Source organism: Scatophagus argus, chromosome 4, assembly GCF_020382885.2.
Source record: "Scatophagus argus isolate fScaArg1 chromosome 4, fScaArg1.pri, whole genome shotgun sequence".
Taxonomy (NCBI): domain Eukaryota; kingdom Metazoa; phylum Chordata; class Actinopteri; family Scatophagidae; genus Scatophagus; species Scatophagus argus.
In genome coordinates this window covers 7498151-7520345 of record NC_058496.1, presented here as the reverse complement: position 1 = coordinate 7520345, position 22195 = coordinate 7498151, and the positions used below count along the sequence as shown (strand labels likewise).

The window sequence follows — 22195 nt, the reverse complement described above, 5'->3', positions numbered from 1 at the left end:
CTGATAGCAACACGTTAAAAAAGAAAGAAAAGGAAATCTGATTCTGATTTCTGATTAAGCGGATGTGTTTCTTTTATTTTGAAAGCCCCATCCCTGGCAGGTGACCAGTCCCGCTCGAGGTCATGTGACTCATTTATGTAAACATGGCGTCAGGGCCAAACAAGACGCTTGCGGCTTTTTCAGCGGCTTTAAACGTTTTAGCAGTTTTATTCGGTTTGTGTTTAATGTGTGAGTCTGTTCGGGCCGAAATACGAAGCGCCGTCATTGATAAACAAACCGGGCAGCTGTCCGTCATCGACGGATATCGAGAAGATTTTGTGGCTTGGGCGAACTTCACTGATGACATTAAAAAATCAGGGTGAGTTGACTGCAGGTTTTGCGTTTGTTTCAAACTGGACGAGCTCGTTAGCTGTCGTCTTTGTTACTGGTCAGAGCATTTAAAACCCTTCATGTTGTACGGCCTACTATTGCGTTAATGCTATTCTGTTTGTTAACTTAAAATGGGTAAAAACAGTCCTTCCACTAACGATTATTTTCATGACCATTTAAGCGATTGGTTTTTTTATTCCATGAAACGTTGAAAATGTCTCTTCATTTGCTTTATTTGAACGGCTAACCAAAATATATGTTAGCCCCAAAGATATAATATCGAGTAAAACAACAAATCAAACAGCTTCAACCAGAAAATGTTTGGTATTTTTCTTCTTGCAGGATAATTCAGCTGAACAATTAATTGATTATGATAAACTGGTTTGCGGATTAATTTTCTGTTCACTGGTAAATTGAATTTAACGTTTCAGCTCTGGTGTATTCTCTTATCTGTCTTTAGCACTTCTGCAAATAGCATAGAAAGAGATATCCGAAGTAAAACACGACAGGAGAGGTCAACACAGGCGTAAGCTTATAGTGGACCTTTGTGTAAATTAAGAATGGTTGAAACCCAATAGTTAAGTAAACTAATTAAATAAAAATACATAGAGATTCAAGGAAATAGAGAAAAAGAAATTCTTCCTAGTTAACGAAGAAAAGCGGCCACACCTACACTCTAATATTGCTTCATCCTTTTCATTGTGCTCTCTTTTTTTAAGCTGGTCTTTCTTGGAGGTCACTACCAGCAGTCGGTACAATGACAGCATCCAGGCTTATGCTGCTGGTGCAGTGGAGGCAGCACTCACATCTCAGGTCGGCTTCATCCTGTTTGTGCTTGATTTTCCAGATTCATCAGTTAAAAATGTTTCATTAACTTAATTTACTTTTCAGTTTCATCTAAATTCAACAAAGACTTGACGTGTGTTTGTTTCAGCTCATCTATAAGCACTGGATGAACACACTCATGGGTTACTGTGGACCCTTCACGTCTCAGACTAGTTACTGTGAGCGCCTTAAAACTTACATCACAGCCAATCTGCAGTGGATTCAGGAGCAAATAGAGAAGCAGCCAAGTTCACCCTACTGGTACCAGGTACATAATTAACATCTGTAGGATTGATTAACTAAGGGCAAAAATAAGATGGTTCACTCTCTTTCTCTGCTTGTCAGGTGCGTCTGGCCCTGCTGCAGCTGAAAGGACTGGAGGACAGCTACAATGATGAGCTGTCATTACCACTTGGGTCACTGTCCTTCAACCCATTTGGCTTCCTGTAAGTGATTATCTCCTTTTTTTTTTTTACGAACCACACAAGATTCCGATGTAAGTTTCACATTGTCCACTCTGTCCAAATCAGACTTTTCCAACTGGGTGGAGATCTGGAGGACTTGGAATCGGCTCTGAACAAATCCAGCCAAACTCGACCTCTTGGATCCGGCTCTTGTTCCGCTCTCATTAAGCTGCTGCCGAACAATAAGGAGCTGCTGGTGTCACATGACACCTGGAACACCTACCAGGCCATGCTGCGCATCATGAAGAAATACACCTTTGCCTTTAAAGTTTCTCCTTTAGGTAGTTTGTTGATGCAAGTGTGTCTCCTGTTTATTACTGCTGCTGTTCTGGAGTCCCTCATTATTCACACTAAAGGAATAGTTTTTTGAAAGGGGGGGGGGTGCTTGTTTTCTTTCTGGAGAACAAAGAAAAATACCACTTCCTTGTCTGAACATGAGATATGAAGCTACAGTCAGCAGCCATTTAACTTAGCTCAGCATAAAGACCGCAAACATGGAGATTTTGTCCAAAAGAAACAAAATCCTGACCTCCTTGAGACCTCAGCCAAACTTGCTGTGATGACAAGACTCTAGTAAATAATCTGCCTCACAAAACAGCACTTCAGTGTTTTAACATTTTGTTAGCAAAAAAAGGTGAATAAATAAAAAATGTTGAACTGTTTCTTTTAATCATATGGCCACAAACAAGGGCTGCCCACCAGATGTTTCTGGTTAGTTCTTAAAAGATAATTTTAAAAAAATAGAAAAACATGTTTGCTCTTTTATTATTATTTGTATTTGTTATCATTATAAGTAGAAATATCTAGAAATTTAAATATGTAGATATGTAATTATACACTATTTACAATCTGAGCACAGGAAACAGTATAACACTTTGTGCAGGAAGTCATTCAGTTAAGGCAATTTGGAATCCTGCCACCATTTTGCATCTTAGCAACACAACACAATACAACAGGTTCTTGCTTTTGGTACATTGGCCCAGCATTGAACACAATTTGTAGTGCACTGGCAGTGTTGTTGCTGTGTATTAACACAGATTTTTATGGGGTTTTTTTTTTTTTTTTTTTTAATATGTGATATTCTTTTTCAGACAATTATCTTCTTCCTGGAGGAACTCAGGCGTTCTCATCTTATCCTGGATCGATCTTCTCTGGAGATGACTTCTATATCCTGAGTAGCGGCTTGGTGAGAGCTCTTTGTACTTGGCGTGATATAACTGATTGTTAAGAATGGGCAGCATTTTAAATAGTTGGGTTTCTTTTTTTTGACTTTGATTGCAAATTGAGTAATGAAGATGGATAAACCTTTTTTGTTCTCTCTCTATCATGTGTCTGCAGGTGACCTTGGAAACCACCATTGGCAACAGCAATCCTGCACTCTGGAAATTTGTCCAGCCCACAGGAACCGTGTTTGAATGGCTGAGGAACATTGTGGCCAATCGACTTGCTGTTACTGGCAAGGACTGGGCCAAGATATTCAGCGAGTACAACAGTGGAACGTGAGTTTCAGACACCAGAAAGAAAAAGGCTTATGACATTTTAACCAACATTATCACCACTGAGTACTGATGAACTCTCCCGAGCAGTTTGCAGGCTCTGTTGTCTACTGCTTTTTGCCCTTTGTTCAAAATACCCATTAGTGACAGGATTAGGCAAGATTTTGTGTGACCTTAAACAGTCACATGGATTGATAGGAGTGAAAGAAGAAAAAAGCCAGTTACTGTATAGACAAAAGTCACATGAGAGGTCAGTTGCTGTAATGGGTTCAGCAGTCTGATTGTTTGTTGAGTAATGCTGCATCAGTTACTTCAACAGCAGTTATATGGCTATACAGTAAATAAAAACAACTCATCATATCAGTCAAGACTGCTAGGTTTAAGGTTGTGTGTGTGTGTGTGTGTTTTGTAGGTATAACAACCAGTGGATGATTGTGGACTATAACTATTTCACTCCGGGGAAGACTGACATTAAAGAAGGGCTCTTCGTTGTGCTGGAGCAGATTCCGTAAGAGTTTTTACTTTATCCACAAACATATCACGTCTTGTCCACGTCTGTTTTGCAAAGCGAACCTTTTCCTGTGCAGTTTGTACATTGTATGTCATTAAACAGATTGTTTTTGACATCATTTCATTTAAATAGCTGATGAGAAGCAGCAATAAAAAAAATAAATTAATTTGTCGCTGATGAGCGTTTGCAACCATTTTTGCATTCTCTTAAGAACAGATGGACAATGCCTAAAACAATTCTTTTATTGCCGCAGGGGACTCATTGTTTACAATGATAAAACTCAGGAGCTGCTGGACAAAGGATACTGGGCAAGTTACAATATACCGTAAGTATCCAATTTTTATAATCCAGTTTTATGTTGAGCAATTAGTATAGACGACATTTGTTCTGATTGTATTTTATGTAAAATTATGTTATGTTTATGTGCGCTTATATGTAGGTACTATGTGGACATATTCAATGCCAGCGGGTGCAATGAGCTGGTTGAGAAGTTTGGCCCATGGTTTTCTCTGGACCAGAATCCTCGGGCTCAGATATTCAAGAGAAACCAGACGGCTGTCACAGATGTGGACTCAATGGTTCGCCTCATGAGGTCAGATCTTGTGCAGATTTGGTGGTGCGGCGATCTTTAATGTTTTATATTTTAAACTGAATGTAATTTTATTTGTGAGATGCATGTGTTTCACTTCAGGTATAATAACTTTAAAGAGGACCCACTGTCAAAGTGTGAGGGCTGTGATCCACCCGGGAATGGAGAGAACGCCATCTCAGCCCGTTCAGACTTGAACCCAGCTAACGGAACATATCCGTTTGGCGCCTTAAGGCAGAGACCACATGGAGGAACAGACATGAAGGTTTTTTTCCCCTCATTTAATTTGCTGCCATCACCTGTCTCTCTGTCCACACTTCTTTTTTGTGTGTGTTTGTGTGACTGTGGCAGGTTAAGGAGACGTTCGCTAACTCTGATGCATTGTGCTTGTTTCTGTGCAGTTGACCTCTTACGGGATGTTTCGTGACTATGGCATGGTGGCGGTGAGTGGGCCAACTTGGGACCAGGTGCCACCCTTCAAGTGGAGCACTTCCCCTTACAAAGACCTGATGCACATGGGTCACCCTGACACTTGGACATTCAAGCCTATAAAAGTCACCTGGACTCCATAATTGTTATCAGTCTGTCTGTACAAGTGGTATGATAGATATAAACACTGACAGTTTTGAAAAAGGGAAATGGTACTTTCATTCTGTGTGACATGACCTTTGTGAACACAGTAGTCATGTTACTCATTCTCAGTAGAGTGGCAATAACATTCTGGAAATCTTACAGTGTTGCACCATAATTAACCGCATGAAATTAAAGAGAGCTTTGAATGTTAGACACTGTGATCAACAATAACAACTTCACTACCCTACTGTTGTAAAGTGGGAGCTTCTTCATTAGATTATATCGGATTTTCACATTTTGTTTTCAGGATTTTTATTTCTTATGCTAAATGTGTGATGATGTCAAATTCGCTTGTTTTAATTCTGAGGGTTTCTACAGGATTACATCTTTCTTAGGAGAAATCACCAAGTATGATTGATACAGATGTAAATTTTCTGTCACTGTGGAGACAAATGAGTTGGATCATTTTTGGGAAATTACATGATGCATTTTATGAATAATTTTTTTAAAATATTTTCTAAATATACTGTGACCTGGTCTTTCTTTTTTAATTGATGAACACATACACACACACTAATTTAAAGGCTCTGTGCACTTGTGGCTGATTAGATCTCTGAAGCTGAGTTCAGGAAATTTGAGTCTGCAAACTCCCTGAACTAATAAGAATACTAAAGTGAAAGAATTTACTGGAATCCCTTTGTGCTCAGTGAGCTGTATCAGATCATATTTTGGCCCTGGCCTGTCAGTCTTCTATTATTACAATTGTATCAACAACAAAAATACATTTCAGCTATTTTACTGTATAGCTAAAGGTAAAAAAAATAATCTATATGGAACTCTATCATAATATCATGCAACTCTGGTGATTGGCTGGCTTGGTAGTCACGTGACATACCGCCTGCTCATCGTCATAGCAGCGTACTGTCGTAAACGAGCAGCGCTGTCGTGTTATCTTTCTGCTGCGTTTACTGAACCTTTAACAGCTTGAATGTCGATCGCTGGTTTGCTTACCATCAGGAAACGTGCATTTTGCTGTATTTTACTGAAACCTGCGACGTGATCAGAAAAGACTGCTTAAATTCAAGGTATGCATTTGTGTTTGACCTACTCACGTTTGAGATACATTATGTTAAGTTACCAGTGGTTGGTTGACCAATACGGTAGCCAAGTAACACGTCTCCTGCTTTGTAGTCTGAACCAACTACCCGGACTAAAGCTGTGTCACGTATCGTACTGTAAACTTTGGTTGTTTTTACAAACAAGGGAACTTTTTTCGTCATTGTCAATAAGTTTACAGATATACTGAATGGTATTGCTCTGTTCTTGGATATCTGCAAAATCACAAGACATATGCCAATTTAAATCCAAAGGATCATATAATCTGTTTTGAATGTTATTATGTCGAATAGGAGATACACTCACCCAAAGATATGGCTGAAATTTAAGGTCATTTGGGGATTGTTCAATCCTTCTGAATTATGTATCACACATTATTACTCCCACAAACACTGCCGAACAAAAACTGTGGCAGCTTCAGTAACTCAAGTGACTCTCTTCTGTTTACAGCCTGACACATCCCAGTTGTATGTGGAGTTTGATGATGGGTTTCTGGCACCCAGTGTCCAACCTTAGAGATTATATATCCCACAATCCTCCAGTGGTGACATTTTTCTTGTGTCTTTTGACTCTGGCTATCTCATTCATCTGCCTCAGCTCTGACATCTACAGTCACTCTCTGCCTAACCCTGACACATCAAAGGTATGCACTCATTTATCCAAATTATGCAGGTGTTTTTCGTGTGTGTTTAGATGATTGACCAGACCTTTTGTTTCTGTGTGTGCTGAGGCAATGCTGATGTGCAAAATATGCACTCTGTTCTGCTCCTAGGACTGGAACTATCTCCTGTCCTCCTTATCACAGTTCCAGCTGTGCATCAAAGCTAATTCTAGTTCACCTGAGCCCGTAACACCAGTTCCCTCACCTCCGATTAACAGAGACACTTTAGTTAACACAACAAAGACTCCTTCCATCATCAGTTTGCGTCTCAAAGTTCCTCTGACTGTGACTACCACCTCGAAGAGTGGCTCTCTTAAAGACCTTGGTCTACACACTATGTTGACAGCCAAGCAACTACATATTGGAGGTTTGTATTGTAGGGGATTGCTTTTGTTGTGAAATAAAGTATAACCATAAACCATAAATTCTCACCCGTGATTATTTGTTTTAATCCCCAGATAATGACATTGTTAACGTGACTCTCGAGCTTTTGTCTGGAAATGACACCTACACCTGCCTCATCATAAGTGCGCCAGCAGACCTCCTGCCTATGAGCCTGTGAGTTTGTTTTTGTCACACTCCAAAGTGTGTGTTTCTAAATGTCCTCAATTTAAATCACCATCTGAATGAGTCATCTTTGTGTGATTTTATACACGTGCTGTATACTTGGATGAAGACTTCCGCCAGTGTGCCCTGCATCTGAGAAAAACATTTCAAGCATCCACGTGGAAGCGAGCAGCCAACCGCTGACAGCATCACAAACCTGCTACAGTCTGCGCTACAAAAATGACCCTGCACTCACAGTCATGTTAACAAAGGTGAAGTTTGTCACACGGCAAACAACTTAATATTTTTAGCCATATTAAAGCCAGATACCCTCAGTCAGTCATTCTCTTCTTGTATGCTTTAGGAGGAGCAAACTGTGGCAGTGCGACATCTGTTGGAAGCCAGTGTGTGTCTGCTAGGAATTTGTTTGGTGCTCTGTTTAGCTGCTTGTCTGACACATTCATTCACACGCTGCTACCACTGGGACGGACTGGACCTACAAAATGTGACTGTAATTTCTTATATTCTCATGCCACCTTGTTTTTGTATCTTCAGCAGTGGAAATGTTGTAATTTTCTAATGTAAACTACAGAATTATACAGGTGAAAAATCCTACTAATTGTGGAAATATTACAGTAGTATTCATGAAACGTGTTATACAGGTTACATGGTTTTCACAATGTTTGTGTTCATTTTAATAAGCTTTTTTTTTTACACAACATCTTGATACTTCTGCATATGTTGTGAAATGAGCAGATATTGTTTTAAACTAACCTTATTGTTTTCATTTATTTGCAGGAGCCCTTGATTAACACCTGAACATTCTTCATCGTCTGCATCCTAAATGAATCAGTTGGTGGTTAAGAGAGATTAAGAGAGCAAAATGTAGCACTTCCTTTAAAGGAAGTTTTACAAAAGAAATCAGTTTATTCATCATGAGAAGTACTACTGTGTCTGTGAAAACTATTGTAGAATATCTTCTGTGGCTCTGGAGAAGACTTTCTAAGGCCTGAGAAATCAACGCTGGTTATGTCATCAGGGTTATCTAAGCTTGTACTTGGAGACTGCATATTTATGTAGGATCCAGTGATTTTTCAAGCTGGACTTATACAAGAGACTAAAAGTCAGGGTATTTCAGCTGCTGCTGCATCCGTTTTGACCATTTTTAATTCATCTGTCGCAGGTTTTCTGACTTAAGTGCAATCAGTGAAGCATCCCTGTTTTAAGAGACTGTGATATTGTACAGTATTCAAGTGAGAAACATGGTTGTAATAGAGGAATATTTAATGTATTTTGTAATGGGACTAAGGTGTATTTGGGACAGCTTTTCAGCTGGTAATGCCTATACTGTCGACTGGTCTTTCATTCACTACCCAGTCTGATATGTGCAGTGCATTCCAGGAGTTAATTGCATTCTGTTTAACTGTCTTGTCTACTTTTTTCCTACATTACCCAGACAGATTCTTAATAGCTTGTAGAGAAGTGGCATCAACTTATTGCATTCAGCTGAGTGAAAGCAAAGCATATTGAGAGTAAGTGTTTTCACAAAGAGAAATCTAAATCTGATATTTTTAAACTGAAAACAGTAATTTTAGTATGAGCAGATATGAGCAGATATTTTTGTGTCTACTTTTTATGCCCAATCGAAGTATTCTTGCATCCACCTACAGTGTATCGTATCACTTGCAAGGCAGTAGAAACTTTTAAGGGGTGAATGTTAAAGAAACACAGAAATGCTCTTTTTTTTCTAAGCAACAGATGGTACTTAAATGAGTAAAAGGCAAAGGGGTATGTCTTATAACATAAAGTTAATCAGCAAAATGTGTGCATGAAAATTACCAGTGCTCTGAACTGACATGTCCTTCAGTGAGTCTGATCAGGATTTTCATCACTAACACTCTGCCTTTAAACACTATTACACTAGTTTTAGTGTGAATGAAACATTAAGAATGAAAAATAGAATTCCTGTTGGTTCCTGTTGTTAATCTAACCAGGGAACTAAGGAATTCTTCTGCTAAATGATTTTTGTGCGCACACACACACACACACACACACAATACTGCTAATAATAATGTTTTGCAATTCTGACAATGGCCTGTTCTCATAAATAGTTGATTATTTCGGAATATGAATCCAGAGAAGTATTGTTTTCAGTTATATTAAGTGCAATATGTAAATCAACTTTGCACAGACACTGACATTTGCTTTAAATCTCTTACAGTGAACAACATGGCTTGTTGTCAAAATTTGTCTTAAAGGGTAGAATAATAGAAAAAGGGGGATCCAAGATCAAAATTTTAAACGAAAGACTGAAAATTAATCAACAACAAAGTTTATGGTCTGCAAGCTGATGTTTTCTGACACTTCATCATAAGCGGTGAAACAGGATTGTATGTTCAGTTGTTGTCAATCAATAAACATTCAGTAAACCTTTTTTTTCCTCTGTAAGCCCATGTTTTCAGCTGTATAAAATGCGTATACCTGCCGTTGTCTTGTACTTTTTAATGAAGCCAATTGAATGACCCACAGAGTTAAGTGATGCACCGCTATGTTACCTCGTTTGCGTAGAATTTTCTCCTCCAATCACCGTAAAGCATCTTTATACGTTACCTTCCTATTGGCTGAATATAGAAAAATAGAGGCGGATTTCTGCAGACCAGGGAGAAGCCTAAGTAACCAACGACGAAATGGTTGGATCCTCTGCGGCCTGGAGGATTGTTTCATGTTAGGGAAAAGGAAACGTATCATTACGAAGTATTTACTTCTCCTTGGACGGATTATTACACTAGCGCGGAGCCAGTACGAATGCGCCGTCATATGAAACAGTCAGCAAAGTCGGTGAAAATGACTTGATACGTTTGACGTCAGCTACATGTCTCCACAGTGTGAAGCTAGCTAGCTACCTTTAACGCTGCATGATAAACACTGTAGAAGGCGCTAATATCCGCTAGCTTCATCTATTAGGCTAAATTAAACGTTAGTAACAGTTGCCGCATAACATCTGGGATGTTTCTGACATATGCTCTTGACTGCACATGACTTGGCCTTCACGGAGACCTAGCTGGGCGAATAACTGAATTTTGTATAATTACTGTTAATTATGTTAGTCTTCATTGCTAACACCTTGCCTGAAGGCGCTCTTTGCTCTTAATTCTAAAAAGGCCTCCCACGTGTTTTTATGGGGAGGGGTGGTCTTGGGGGGGGGCGTATGACTTGTTGAAAGCGTCAACATGAGCTGCTGTCAAATTGTGTCTTTAATGGGGTAACGTTAAGAGATTTTGCAGGTTAGTGTTCAAGACCTGTGATAGTTTTCTTACTTTTTGTAGGCAGAAAACTCTATATTAGAGTTCAGTTGGACAGGACGAAGACAAACAGGAGACCAGGAAGAGAAATAATAGTGTGGTCATGGCCTACTCCAACTACAACAGTCTGAGCAGGGCTCAGCTTACCTTTGAGTACCTACACACAAATTCGTAAGTACTGGCTTGCTGGTGATTAATATGTGCTTATGAACTGGATAATACACATAACTATGAGAACTTGTTTTTAAACACAAACAACTTGGTTCAACACATCACACCAAGCCGTCAGTGCACACATTTTGTCTGTGCACTACAGAACTGAAGATGGAGCCAAGGGTCCTCATCCTTTCATTGCTACAGAACAAGTATATCTAAACATCTTCTTGTGACGTAGCCTGAATGAACTAACGGGATTCAAGTTTGAACATGTAGTGGTGCACCAATTCAAACATATTGTCAAAGCCTGGGCTCATTTCCAGATCTGCTACTGAGGGATTATGCACAGGTCCATGAAGGATTTAACTACAAGAGAAGGACTAAAACAATCAGTGCTTCTTTTAATCATTTACCGAATAAAAACCACCGTCGAGACCGCGGTGGACATTTGTCATTACATTTTATACATAAAATTATTAACCATGTAATTCTTAAATGGTACTGGAGAAAAGTTTTGAATACATGTGTTGCTTATACTCAGGTGAAACAGCATTCTTCTTTGTTCAGTCTTAACAAGATGATGTAAGTAAGTAGGAATATAAATATGAACAGGTGCCTGAACTGATACAGGCTATATAACTGAATAAAAATTCCACAAAGAATATTAATATGCAGATAAGATCCCATCAGCAAGTGTCTCATACACTCTGTCCACACCTCAAGTTAAATCCCTTTTAATGATCAAGTACAGTGACTTAATGAAAATCTGTGGCTTGTTTTTAGGACAACCCACGAGTTCTTATTTGGAGCCTTAGCAGAGCTTGTGGACAATTCAAGGTACGCATATTGACCTGCAACATGAGCTTATGTTTGCTGACAAATTATGCAGCTTGAAAAGCTATTATTAATCTGATATCTGTCTTGTAGTAAGTAGAAAGGCTTACAGTTGGTTTACTTCTTTCACAGAGATGCCAGTGCCACACGAATAGACATCTACACAGGTATATCTCAGAATAACTTGCAAATGAAGCATGCGCAGTCATTAATTGTTCCTAACATGTCTCTTCCATGTTCCTGCTATGCTGACAGAAAAAAGACCAGAGCTGCGGGGCGGCTACATGCTCTGTTTCCTGGATGACGGTATTGGAATGGATCCAAGTAAGTTCAAATTTATTACCAGAGAAATTACTTCAAGTTAGTTTGTATTTAATGATTAAACTGTGCTTTGTGTACCATTGTAGCTTTTCTGGTAATATTGTGTTTTGTATGTGAAAAATAAAAACTGAAAGCTTTCTTGTTTTAGATGAGGCAACCCATGTTATTCAGTTTGGAAAGTCAAACAAACGGTCCCCTGAGTCAACTCAGATAGGCCAGTATGGAAACGGACTTAAATCGTAAGACCTTCACCCAATTCTTATGATTATGGCATTGTGCATTCACCACATTATTGTTAGAATAATTTAGCATATTGAATTGCCTGTTTTCACAGCGGCTCAATGCGTATTGGAAAAGACTTCATCTTGTTCACAAAAAAAGACAACGCGCTTACTTGCCTTTTCCTTTCGAGGACTTTCCACGAAGAGGAGGGACTGGATGAGGTCAGAGTCAGCTGTTGAATGTTATTGTTATTAGTGACGGGTACAAGTAACATCATTATTATATGTGCCTAATTGATATCTTGTTTTGAATGATAAAGTTTGGGCTTGTCACACACCAAAGAAACTCTTAACTAATTAAATAGTAATAAGATGAATTAATTTTAATTTAAAATTGATTTTAATTTTAACACTATTACACTAATAGTGTTACACTCAGGCTCACGTTTTTGATCAGATTTTTTGTTCAAAATTTAAAATTGTTAAAAATATTAATAGTTTAGCATTTCTAGTTTATAATTTATTATAGTTTAATTAATTTCTTAAAATACAAAATGATAGACATAACAAAATATGCATACGCCCCCCTCACCCCAAACCCTTCATGGCTCAAACCAGACAGCCAAGAAGGCATTGTAAAAGTATATTCTTTCCTCATGTAGTTGTCCAGTCTGTATTGAAGTTTACTATACCATTGCTTGTAGGGAAATAACTGAGAGTCACCTTTTTACATCTTTTTGTGGATGCCTAATCTTTAATATCTGTGAATGAGGTTATTGCTGATGAGATGCATTTACCTATCAGTGTTATTTATTTATTTATTTACTGACCGACTGACTGACTGTCTTGGAGCTTCTCAAACATCTCCAGACTTAAATCAGGATGTTGATGTTCTGTCTCCAGGTCATAGTTCCCCTCCCCTCCTGGGATCTGAAGACCAAGGAGCCACTGACCTCTGACCCAGAGAAGTACGCCATAGAGACAGAGCTGATCTTCAAATACTCGCCTTTTAAAAATGAACAGCAGCTGATGGAGCAGTTCAATAAAATAGAAAGTAGCAGCGGTAAGTATATGAATCTGTGTGTCTGTGTCAGCAAGTTAACTGTTTGGTTTTAATGAAATTGAGCTTGTGATGATTGTCGTTTGCACCATGTGATGAAGCTCTCTATACATATGTTATATGAGTCCGCCTTTTTATTTTAAATGGATGTAGACTGCTAGTTGAGTGGTGTGCAATTGCATAAACCACAAAATCTAGTTTTGATATGCTTCTAGTTGGCAAATTACATACTTAACAGTGTTTATCATTCTTACTTTTGTGTTGTATTTTGTTAAAGGCACTCTTGTGATCATCTATAATCTGAAGCTGATGGACAACAGAGAACCAGAGCTGGATGTAGAGACAGATCACCAGGACATACTGATGGCTGGGACACCTGCTGAAGGAGTGTGAGTGTGGTTTATACTTGGTGTGATTCAGCTCCATTTAACCATTGGGGGTCAATAACCCGTAATGAAAGGAATTATAATTTGTACAGTAATTTTATTTATACCTTTATAGCATTGAGCAGAATTTTTGTCTCTCACAGGAAGCCAGAGAAGAGGTCGTTCAGAGCGTACGCTGCTGTTTTGTACATTGACCCACGCATGAGGATTTTTATCCAGGGACATAAAGTCAGGACCAAGAGACTGTCCTGTTGTCTATATAAACCAAGGTAATATGATAACACATTTATATTGCGTCTTAACACATTTACATTGTGTCTTTTCCTGCGACAAGACTTTAGTAAGATTTCTTGTTTTGTTTCACAGGGTTTACAAATACTCATCGACTCGTTTCAAAACTCGTGCTGAGCAAGAAGTAAAGAAAGCAGATCACCTTGCTAAGATTGGTGAGTTGGTTTTGAAAAGAATCTTTTCATTTCCATTTTGTTTTTGTGTTGTGACTCCCTCACTCTCATCAGTTAACAACTACATTGTTTATTTCAGCGGAAGAAAAAGCCAGAGAGGCAGAGAGTAAGCGCATAGCTCTGGAGGCCAGGTTAGGCGAGGACCTGTCAAAAGATTCACGGGTAAGACAAAGACAGCATTTTAGTGAATTCGTCAAATGCAGATGTGGTTTGCACATCTGTAAACAAGATTTTCAACAGAAACCGCTAGGATGACTTCAGGAAGATTTGTTGTGTATTCTGCCTTGAGTGGTTGGCATATTTTGAAGACCATCTTAATGTCCATGTGCAGGTAGACATGAGTTCACTTTTGGCATAAAATAGGATTCTTAACTGTGCACAGAGAGGGGCAGCAAGTGTGATAGGCTTATCATTATCAGCAGATTTTTATTTTATCCCCCAACATGATCATTTTATCACTCAGTCCTATTTAAGATTGTTGTAATGTCTCAACTGATTTACTACTGATGTCTCCCTCTGCCCTCTTTTCCTCTAGGCAATATTGAGAAAAGTTCAAGACTCAGCCATGATGCTGAAACGGGATGCTGACATGAAGAAAAGGATTCTCGAAGCCAAACAAAAGTATGACTGACAAAATAGTGAAACCTTTTCTCTTCTTTGCATATATACAAACTTAAGTCTTTGTTTCCCATAGTCTGGTGACTTTGGAAATTTACTTAAAAATTAAACATTTTTACTGAACAAAATTACATGTAATTTCATCAGTCGCTAACACTTTCTTGTTCATCAGAGCTTTAAAGGAGCCCAAGGAGTTGAATTTTATATTCGGAGTGAACATTGAACAGAGGGACCTGGATGGGATGTTTGTGTACAACTGCTCTCGTCTCATCAAGATGTATGAGAAGACGGGGCCCCAGCTGGAGGGAGGCATGTGAGTAATATGCACAAAGAGACTGAACAGTCAATGTTTGACCGATTAAGAAAAATGCTCACAGCAATGTTATTTGTGTCTTTTAGGGCCTGTGGAGGTGTGGTGGGAGTAGTGGACGTCCCATATTTAGTTCTAGAGCCTACTCACAACAAACAGGACTTTGCAGACGCCAAGGAGTATCGACATTTACTGAAATCCATGGGGGAACATTTAGCTCAGTACTGGAAGGATACTAACATTGGTGAGTTTCTCTGAAGTGCTGAATTTCTTTTTGCTGCTAAGGCCTGATCTTCACAATTCATGTAAAAAATATTATTGCGCAACAAGTTGTCAAATGACACCATAATGTACGTAAAGAGATTAATAAAATGACAGCATTTTATTCACAGATGTTGCATGCTTTGCCTAAAAACTGAAGCGCTAGGCTCCTGAACTAGTCAAAGGAGTAGCTATTGGCACTCACAGTTTCTTATTATAGGGCCGCCCAGATATCTCAGCATCGTGAGAATGAAACGTTAGCTTTAGTTAAGCATGTTACTATCCAATCCTGATGGCTGATTTGAACCTCCCAGTTGAGATGCAGCTTCTTTAAATGTAGTGAAGTTGGTTCAAACACTTTGTGCAAACACACTAGGTCATATCGTATCATCTGACCACAAGGCAAAAACCTTTGTACCTGTTTTGAGTGGCCACACTTGAAAATGGGTCAAAAGCCTGTCATAATCTCCTCTTGGTTGTGTTGCATGGCCCTTACATTCTCTCTAAAGTGTTCGCTCACCTGCAGAGCTGCAGTAAGGAGGAAGAACAAAAATATTTACTTTAAAATATGTACTTAAAATATGCTTTTTATTTTAATAAACAACTTGCTGCTTGAAATGCTGAGTGTCTTTGTGTTATGCAGCTCAGAAAGGCATTGTGAAGTTCTGGGATGAGTTTGGATATCTGTCTGCCAGCTGGTCTGCACCTCCGTCATCAGAGCCGAGATACAAGAGACGTCGTGCCATGGAAATACCACTTACTATTCAGTGTGGTAAGTTGCAGTAATAGATCTGTGCATGCACAAAATACACATTCATATGCATATTTTTATCCTAACATACGCTTACTATCTGGCTCTTTATTTTTAGATAAATGTTTAAAGTGGAGAACGTTGCCATTCCAGATGGACGCTGTGGACAAACGCTACCCAGACAGTTGGGTGTGTCTCATGAACCCTGATGGCAGCCAGGACAGGTACCCACAGAATGTACCTACAGTCCTGATTTGTGATCAATGCAGTGTTTCTTCATAATATTTATATAGTTTGTATTTTCTGTTTTCAGGTGTGAAGCACCTGAGCAGAAACAGAATTTGCCATGTGGAGTCCTGAAGAAAGACAAACAGACAGCTGAAGACAAACAGAAAGAGCTGGCAGAGAAAATCAAACAGCAGCAGGAGAAACTAGAGGCCTTGCAGGTACCTTGTCCTCCTCTCTCTCGTTCTCTTTCTCTCACTCTTTGTGTACATCAGGACATAATAAATTGTATTTCCTCTAATCAGAAAACCAGCACCGTCAAATCTGCAGCAGATGTAAAGAAACTACCACTGGAGGTCAGCATGAAACCACCAGAGAGCTCCTCTCAGGTAGTCTTCCTCATAGTCTGCTTTTTGTAGTTTTGTTAACTTTGAATCTTAACTTTGTCTCACTATTTATTTTTAAATTGTTTGATTCAGTTGTTGGTACAGGTAATATAAATGGAAATAAGGACAGTAACAGGAAACTTATTGTATCTACCCACACAATGTCTTTTCCTGCTGGAAACCACCTTTAATAATGGAAGAAATGTCATCTCAATAAAAAAACACACCTGAAAATATCCAGTAATGTACATAAACTGTAGAGGAAAAAAATGAGAGAAAATTGTTTGTTCTTCCAAAGTAAGTAAAAAGAGTACAATTGAACTACAGCATTGGTGTTGAAAATTATACTTTTATTTGTAAATTATTATACTTCTTTTACTTTTTTGCATTTTAATATTCAAAACAATTGCAGATAATTTCACTGATTATTTACAAACAGGAACTGAAATTAGTTTTATATGATCTATAATCTGCTGCACTGCATAAGCAGTTCAATACAGACAAACTAGTTCTTTTATATGGTTGATCAGTATCTGCTTTGTTTCTAATGGCTTCTCAACAAATTAGTAGCTCACAGCACTGCAGCTGGTGGTGATTTTGTTTTTAAGTCATAATCTCTCTAAAGCGTTTGTTTGTGTCTCCTTTTCGCATGTTTCAGACGACTAGGTCCACTGCACGTCCCCGCTCCCCGCCACTCCCTGCTCACCTCAAAAATGCCCCGAGTGTCCCAGCATCTCGTGCAGCTTCTCAGCGGCCCACCCGAACGCTTGCCCCTCCGCCACCCAGAGTCGAACCGTCCAGGTCCAGAGCTGCAGCAAAGCCTCTGCAACCTGCAGCAAAGCCTGCACCCAAAGCTACTGCCAAAACACGGGGCAGCTCACGGGTACTGTACTGGCTTTTGCCTGTATACCACTAGTACTAAAGGTTATGTTGGTCAGAATATTTAATATGGGTACATACACAAGTTTAACCTCCAAAACAGTCTGAAATAATGATATTTGCCTCCTTACATAGACACCTGCCAAGGCATCAACGGCCAAAACAGCAGCAGCTGGACCACGCAAGCGAACCCTAGAGCAGGAGGACAGTGAGGAGGAGGAAGAGGAGGAGGAGGAGGAGGAGGACGACAGTGAGGAGGAGAGTGAAGATGAAACACCACAGACAAAGAAATCCAAGATGGCTGCTGCAGTTGGTAACCGTGGGAAGGTGATAGAGAAGGCCACACCTCCCAAACGTGGCAAGTTGGACGAGGTAAACACACAGCATGTTTCATTTCAGTTCTCCAAAATGTACCTTATATAAAAAAAAATGTAAAAATTTGCAGTTCTGCATATACCATTCATGTGTTGAACTAAATCTTGTGAATCAGCCTGGTTGTGTGATGCATTGTGCAACTTGATGTGAGGACTGCTGTGACGGTGTGGGATGCGCGCTCTCTCCTGCTGCTTGTTGCTGTTCCTCTGTCACTTACCATTTGTCTCCCACAAGGGATTAACTTAGACAACATGAGTAAATGAAGGGAACAAAGTGAATGAGAAGAGAAAGAAATGATCAGAGTCTGCACAGTCTTGATCCATTTCAGATGAAGTGTCTATCAGAAACCTAAATTCAAAAGCTAATCAGGGATAAAGGTTACTCAGATTCAAGCCTTTTTGGTCAGTGGTATCTGAACATTAAATTAATAAATTAATCATAACTTTATTAACATTGCACCTTTAATTGATAGATAGATGGATATAATTTACTGATCACAGACTGGGAAATTACAGTGCAACAGCAGCATTAGACACAGCAACGATACTGTAAAAAGGAAAAAGAATAACATACAAATTAGGGGTGTAACGGATCACAAAATTCACAGTTGGGATCGTGTCACGGTTTTTGAGCTGTGGTTCGGATCATTTTTCAAATCAACATAAAGGAAAAAGCAGACCAGAATAACAAAAAAAACCATATATGTATTAAAACATATACAAAACACTTCAAAAAATATATAAACATAACACGCCTTAACAGTTTTGTCCACTAGCCTTCTCCCATCATCACTGTAGTTAAGGGGAAAGGCAAAGTGCTCCCTTACAGCAAGATGCTGGTGGCCTCTCTAGCTCTTGATCTCCTGGTCCTCCGCTTGCCACGCTGACACACTGCGCTTGTAACAGACACATGCAAACTGGCGTGCTCACGTCACCGTACGACTGGCTTTTTTTTAAGAAAAAAGTAATGAACCAATCATCGCCGTCCAGAATAAGACAGCCAATCCGCGGTACACGTGTTCTGAAACGTGGCAAGTAATTTGTATGGATCACAGGCCAACCGTGATCAGTAACAGCCCTAATACAAATTATGTTAAATTAGCAATATACAAAGCAATATAAAAATGTATATACAACAAACAAGCGGTATTTGTTGTGACTAATATGACTAATAATGTGGCTGGGGGGTATATATAGGCTGCAACTACCTTTGGGTTTTATCATTTGCTATGCTGCTGATCAGTGCAGATGTTCAGCTATATTCATCTTCAAAGAATGTTAGTACTGTGACAAAGTATCTCATCATCTAGGCATGAAGATATTTTCTGATTAGATACTCTGGTTTTTCCTTGGACAAATCTGTTTGCCAGAAGACTTTGAACTAAACTGCATCAAGAACTTTGAAGAATTTGAGTATTTAGAGTATTTAGATGACTAGCAAGGTGATGACACTGAAAGGGCACATATTGAAGGAAAGAAAGAATTACAGGCATTCTTGGATGGCTGAGTAGGTCACTGAACCTCCAATCAGTCCATCTGCTATTGACTTTGCAGGTCAACACATGCTCACAGCCTGAGAAGAAACTTTCTGCTCCTACACGGCAGACACCAGCCACACCAACCTCTGTTCTCAAATCCGTTCCCATGCAACAGCATGGGACTAAAGCTAAGGTAGCTTCTCTCGGTCCTTCTCTCTATTCCCCTTAAATAAGGCTGAGCTGCATCTACTTTCACAGCTTCTAACAATCTCAACAAGTCAGTCTTTCATCTGATCCGGGTGGAGGGTCAGAATATTGTCTAACAATCTTCCCCTGAAATCAAAGTTTTCTTATTCTTCTGTAACTCTCTCCAGTCAAGCATGCCGTTCTCTCCCCGATGTCTGAAGTCACACTGGGACTTTCCCTTCTTTTCATTAACATACATGTAGTTTCTTTGAACTGTCTTTCCAACAGACAGTTTTTCTTGGACTGCACTGAAGCTAATGATTGTTTTGTTTTTGCAGTTATCTGAGAAGTCCCCACAGCAGGAGCCAGAGAACGACACTAAAAACGCCCAGAAAGGTGAGCCGACAGGCTTCCCTGCACCAACATGTGACCCTCACAGAATTGCAAAAAGAAAGTTCCACCTGTGTATTCTTTTTTTTTTTTAACAGATAAGGGTCTACTGGTTGAAGTACGTGTCAACAAGGAGTGGTACACGGGCAAAGTTATTGCAGTGGAGGCAAATAAACAGAGTGTTCGTTGGAAAGTGAAGTTTGATTATGTGCCTCGATCCACCCCGAAAGACAGATGGTAAGATACTTTTTCTGTTTCTTCTGTGGCAAACTTTTCTGACATCTTAGGCAGTTAAAATCTAATACTTGTATGTTTGTGTGTGAAGGGTGTTTAAGGGCAGTGATGAAGTCCGGTTGATGCGGCCGCCTTCCCCAATCACTCAGACACCTGACACCCAGCAGGAGGCTGAGAAGGGGCCAGCACCCATGGAGCCAGACACCACTCAACCAGGGACCAGTCGAGAAGTGACTGACAGTCTGGTCGCCATGTTAAGGTGAGCTTATTACTGTGTTTTACTTGTGTTGTGTTGTTACCGCACACCTACAACAGCCTGGGCACATAATTTCAGAATCATTCTCTTAACACCGTGGTGTGTTCACTGTGGTGTGATTCATGTTTGCAGGACAATGCTGCGTTACTTCTTCCCTCCTGCCTTTCGGATCCCAAAGGACGACGTTAACAGCATGACAGCTGAGGAGTTGGTGGCCTTTCCTTTGGTGAGATAGACCAGAACTGAACCACTGAAATCAATTTGAAAGCAATAAAATTAGTAGAGAATTAAGCAGAAAATAAATCAAGTCCAGCGATGCAACATATTGAAATAATACTACTTACTTCTGGGAATGTGTTTACTTGTTCTTACGATTGCGTATGTTGTGTTGTTCCCTCTACATGTAGAAAGAATATTTCCAGCAGTATGAATCAGGTCTCCAGTCGTTGTGTAACTCGTACCAGAGCAGAGCTGATGCCAGGGCCAGAGCTGTGGAAGAGAAGAGCAACAGCACTGAGATCAAACTGAAAGAGGCAGATGAGAAACTACAGAAACTACGAACCAACATTGTGGCACTGCTGCAAAAAGTACAAGAGGTGAGACTTATTGATGCATCTTCACTTATTGATCATCCAAAATATACAGCCCCCTCTCTACCTGCCTCTTAAATGCAATCTTTGTTATATAATTGTCATTGTTTGCACAGATTATGCAGTCAGTAAAATAACATTTTTACACTTATAGGATATCGACATAAACACAGATGATGAGCTTGATGCCTACATAGAAGACCTCCTTACCAAGGGGGATTGAGGATGATATAGAAGAGAGGACATGCACATAAGCAGACTGTTTTAATTCCAGCCATTGCTTGCTGACGGCTCCCCCAGGACTCATGCTCATGTGCAGGCATGGCTGTGAATACATTGAAATATTTTCTATTGTTGATCCCTCCACTCATTAAATCTGGTTGTCATAATTTTTATTTTGTTTGGTCCAGTGTCAGTGAGCATTTAGTGAGCCTCGGTGCGATTTGTTTTTTTTTAATTTAGTTTGCGCAGAATCCCTGGTGTTTCTACATTTTTGGGTAGCCTTCTAGCCTGTGGTTTCCTCTTTAGACCTTTTCATACACCTGCTTATATATATGTTAATCTATGTTTAAGACAACCTATCCTGATTTACCTTTGAAATACTTTGTGTAGGTCTATGACAATATAAGCTCTACTCACATAGTAAGCTAATGCTGTGACAAAGTGCATACATTTGTTCCTAATACTGGTCTATCGTCGGGTGAGTATGAGACACACCAAGTGACTCAAGGCTCGACTGGAGAGTGCTCGGCCCTGCAGCCTGTACTTAAACATTAACTTTTATTTTTCTACACTAAAAACACTTCAGTGTTAACCATTATCTTCTTCCATCCTGGTCTGAGAGCAAACCAGGTTATTTTATGGTTGGGTGGTGCTTAACACCCACAAAAAATAACTACTTACTGGGTTTTATCAGTATGATTATTCACTTATTTCCCTTCTCGATTTAAGCTATTACTGTTCTGTGTTTATTTTTTTGGAAGGAAAAAAGTTTCATTTAATCAAAAAAGTTGCTGTGTTCATACTTATTTTGTGCCTGTGCTCTTCCTTTTGAACATATTTTTAACATGTCATTGAAATGTTTTATTAAATGGTGCATGCTTTGTCTTTCTGTTCTGATTGGAACAAAAGATTCTGTATTTTTGACAAATCTTTACTGAGAACAATAAAACAGGTTCAGCAACTCCTTTTGATGAATGTTGGTCTGCTGTTTTGATGCATTTGTACATGTTAAACAACAAATGTTGGTTACCACAGAAAGATCGCTGAATTTGCTACCACAACTGCTGGTCCAGTCAAAGTTTGCGGTGGTGAGCAAAAATCACAGGTTTTGGTTTTTGGGCTATTTTTCAAAAATGTGGTT

At 39.4% G+C, this 22195-nt stretch overlaps 3 protein-coding genes across 8 annotated transcripts; all 3 read left to right on the top strand.

Annotated features, from left to right (window-relative positions):
• Window positions 1-112: 112 nt before the first annotated feature.
• Window positions 113-5351, top strand: plbd2 (phospholipase B domain containing 2). Its single transcript, XM_046387312.1, has 12 exons — window positions 113-358; window positions 1089-1182; window positions 1304-1462; window positions 1540-1640; window positions 1725-1939; window positions 2750-2844; window positions 2997-3157; window positions 3567-3662; window positions 3919-3990; window positions 4105-4257; window positions 4357-4519; window positions 4656-5351. Exons 1-12 carry the CDS (start codon window positions 144-146, stop codon window positions 4824-4826), a joined length of 1695 nt encoding a protein of 564 aa, XP_046243268.1. The 5' UTR covers window positions 113-143; the 3' UTR covers window positions 4827-5351.
• A 404-nt stretch (window positions 5352-5755) lies between these two features.
• Window positions 5756-8090, top strand: zgc:158398 (uncharacterized protein LOC568894 homolog). Of its 2 annotated transcripts, none has more exons than XM_046387317.1 (7): window positions 5756-5912; window positions 6394-6586; window positions 6716-6971; window positions 7063-7162; window positions 7281-7422; window positions 7515-7655; window positions 7949-8090. In XM_046387317.1, exons 2-7 carry the CDS (start codon window positions 6413-6415, stop codon window positions 7967-7969), a joined length of 834 nt encoding a protein of 277 aa, XP_046243273.1. In that variant the 5' UTR covers window positions 5756-5912; window positions 6394-6412; the 3' UTR covers window positions 7970-8090. The 2 variants fall into 2 exon arrangements, with proteins under 2 accessions (XP_046243273.1, XP_046243271.1); XM_046387315.1 differs by having other exon boundaries at window positions 7515-7661.
• Window positions 8091-8547: 457 nt separating this feature from the next.
• Window positions 8548-22015, top strand: morc2 (MORC family CW-type zinc finger 2). Of its 5 annotated transcripts, none has more exons than XM_046387306.1 (28): window positions 8548-8682; window positions 10477-10623; window positions 11392-11445; window positions 11575-11609; window positions 11698-11766; window positions 11912-12002; window positions 12098-12206; window positions 12888-13047; window positions 13322-13433; window positions 13574-13699; window positions 13797-13876; window positions 13974-14056; window positions 14430-14515; window positions 14685-14825; window positions 14912-15066; window positions 15727-15855; window positions 15953-16058; window positions 16148-16280; window positions 16365-16448; window positions 17104-17328; window positions 17460-17696; window positions 19253-19369; window positions 19701-19758; window positions 19851-19989; window positions 20078-20245; window positions 20375-20468; window positions 20650-20838; window positions 20987-22015. In XM_046387306.1, exons 2-28 carry the CDS (start codon window positions 10556-10558, stop codon window positions 21053-21055), a joined length of 3117 nt encoding a protein of 1038 aa, XP_046243262.1. In that variant the 5' UTR covers window positions 8548-8682; window positions 10477-10555; the 3' UTR covers window positions 21056-22015. The 5 variants fall into 5 exon arrangements, with proteins under 5 accessions (XP_046243262.1, XP_046243259.1, XP_046243261.1 ...); XM_046387303.1 differs by lacking the exon at window positions 8548-8682 and adding an exon at window positions 9784-9984; XM_046387305.1 differs by lacking the exon at window positions 8548-8682 and adding an exon at window positions 9784-9988.
• The last annotated feature ends 180 nt before the right edge of the window (window positions 22016-22195 follow it).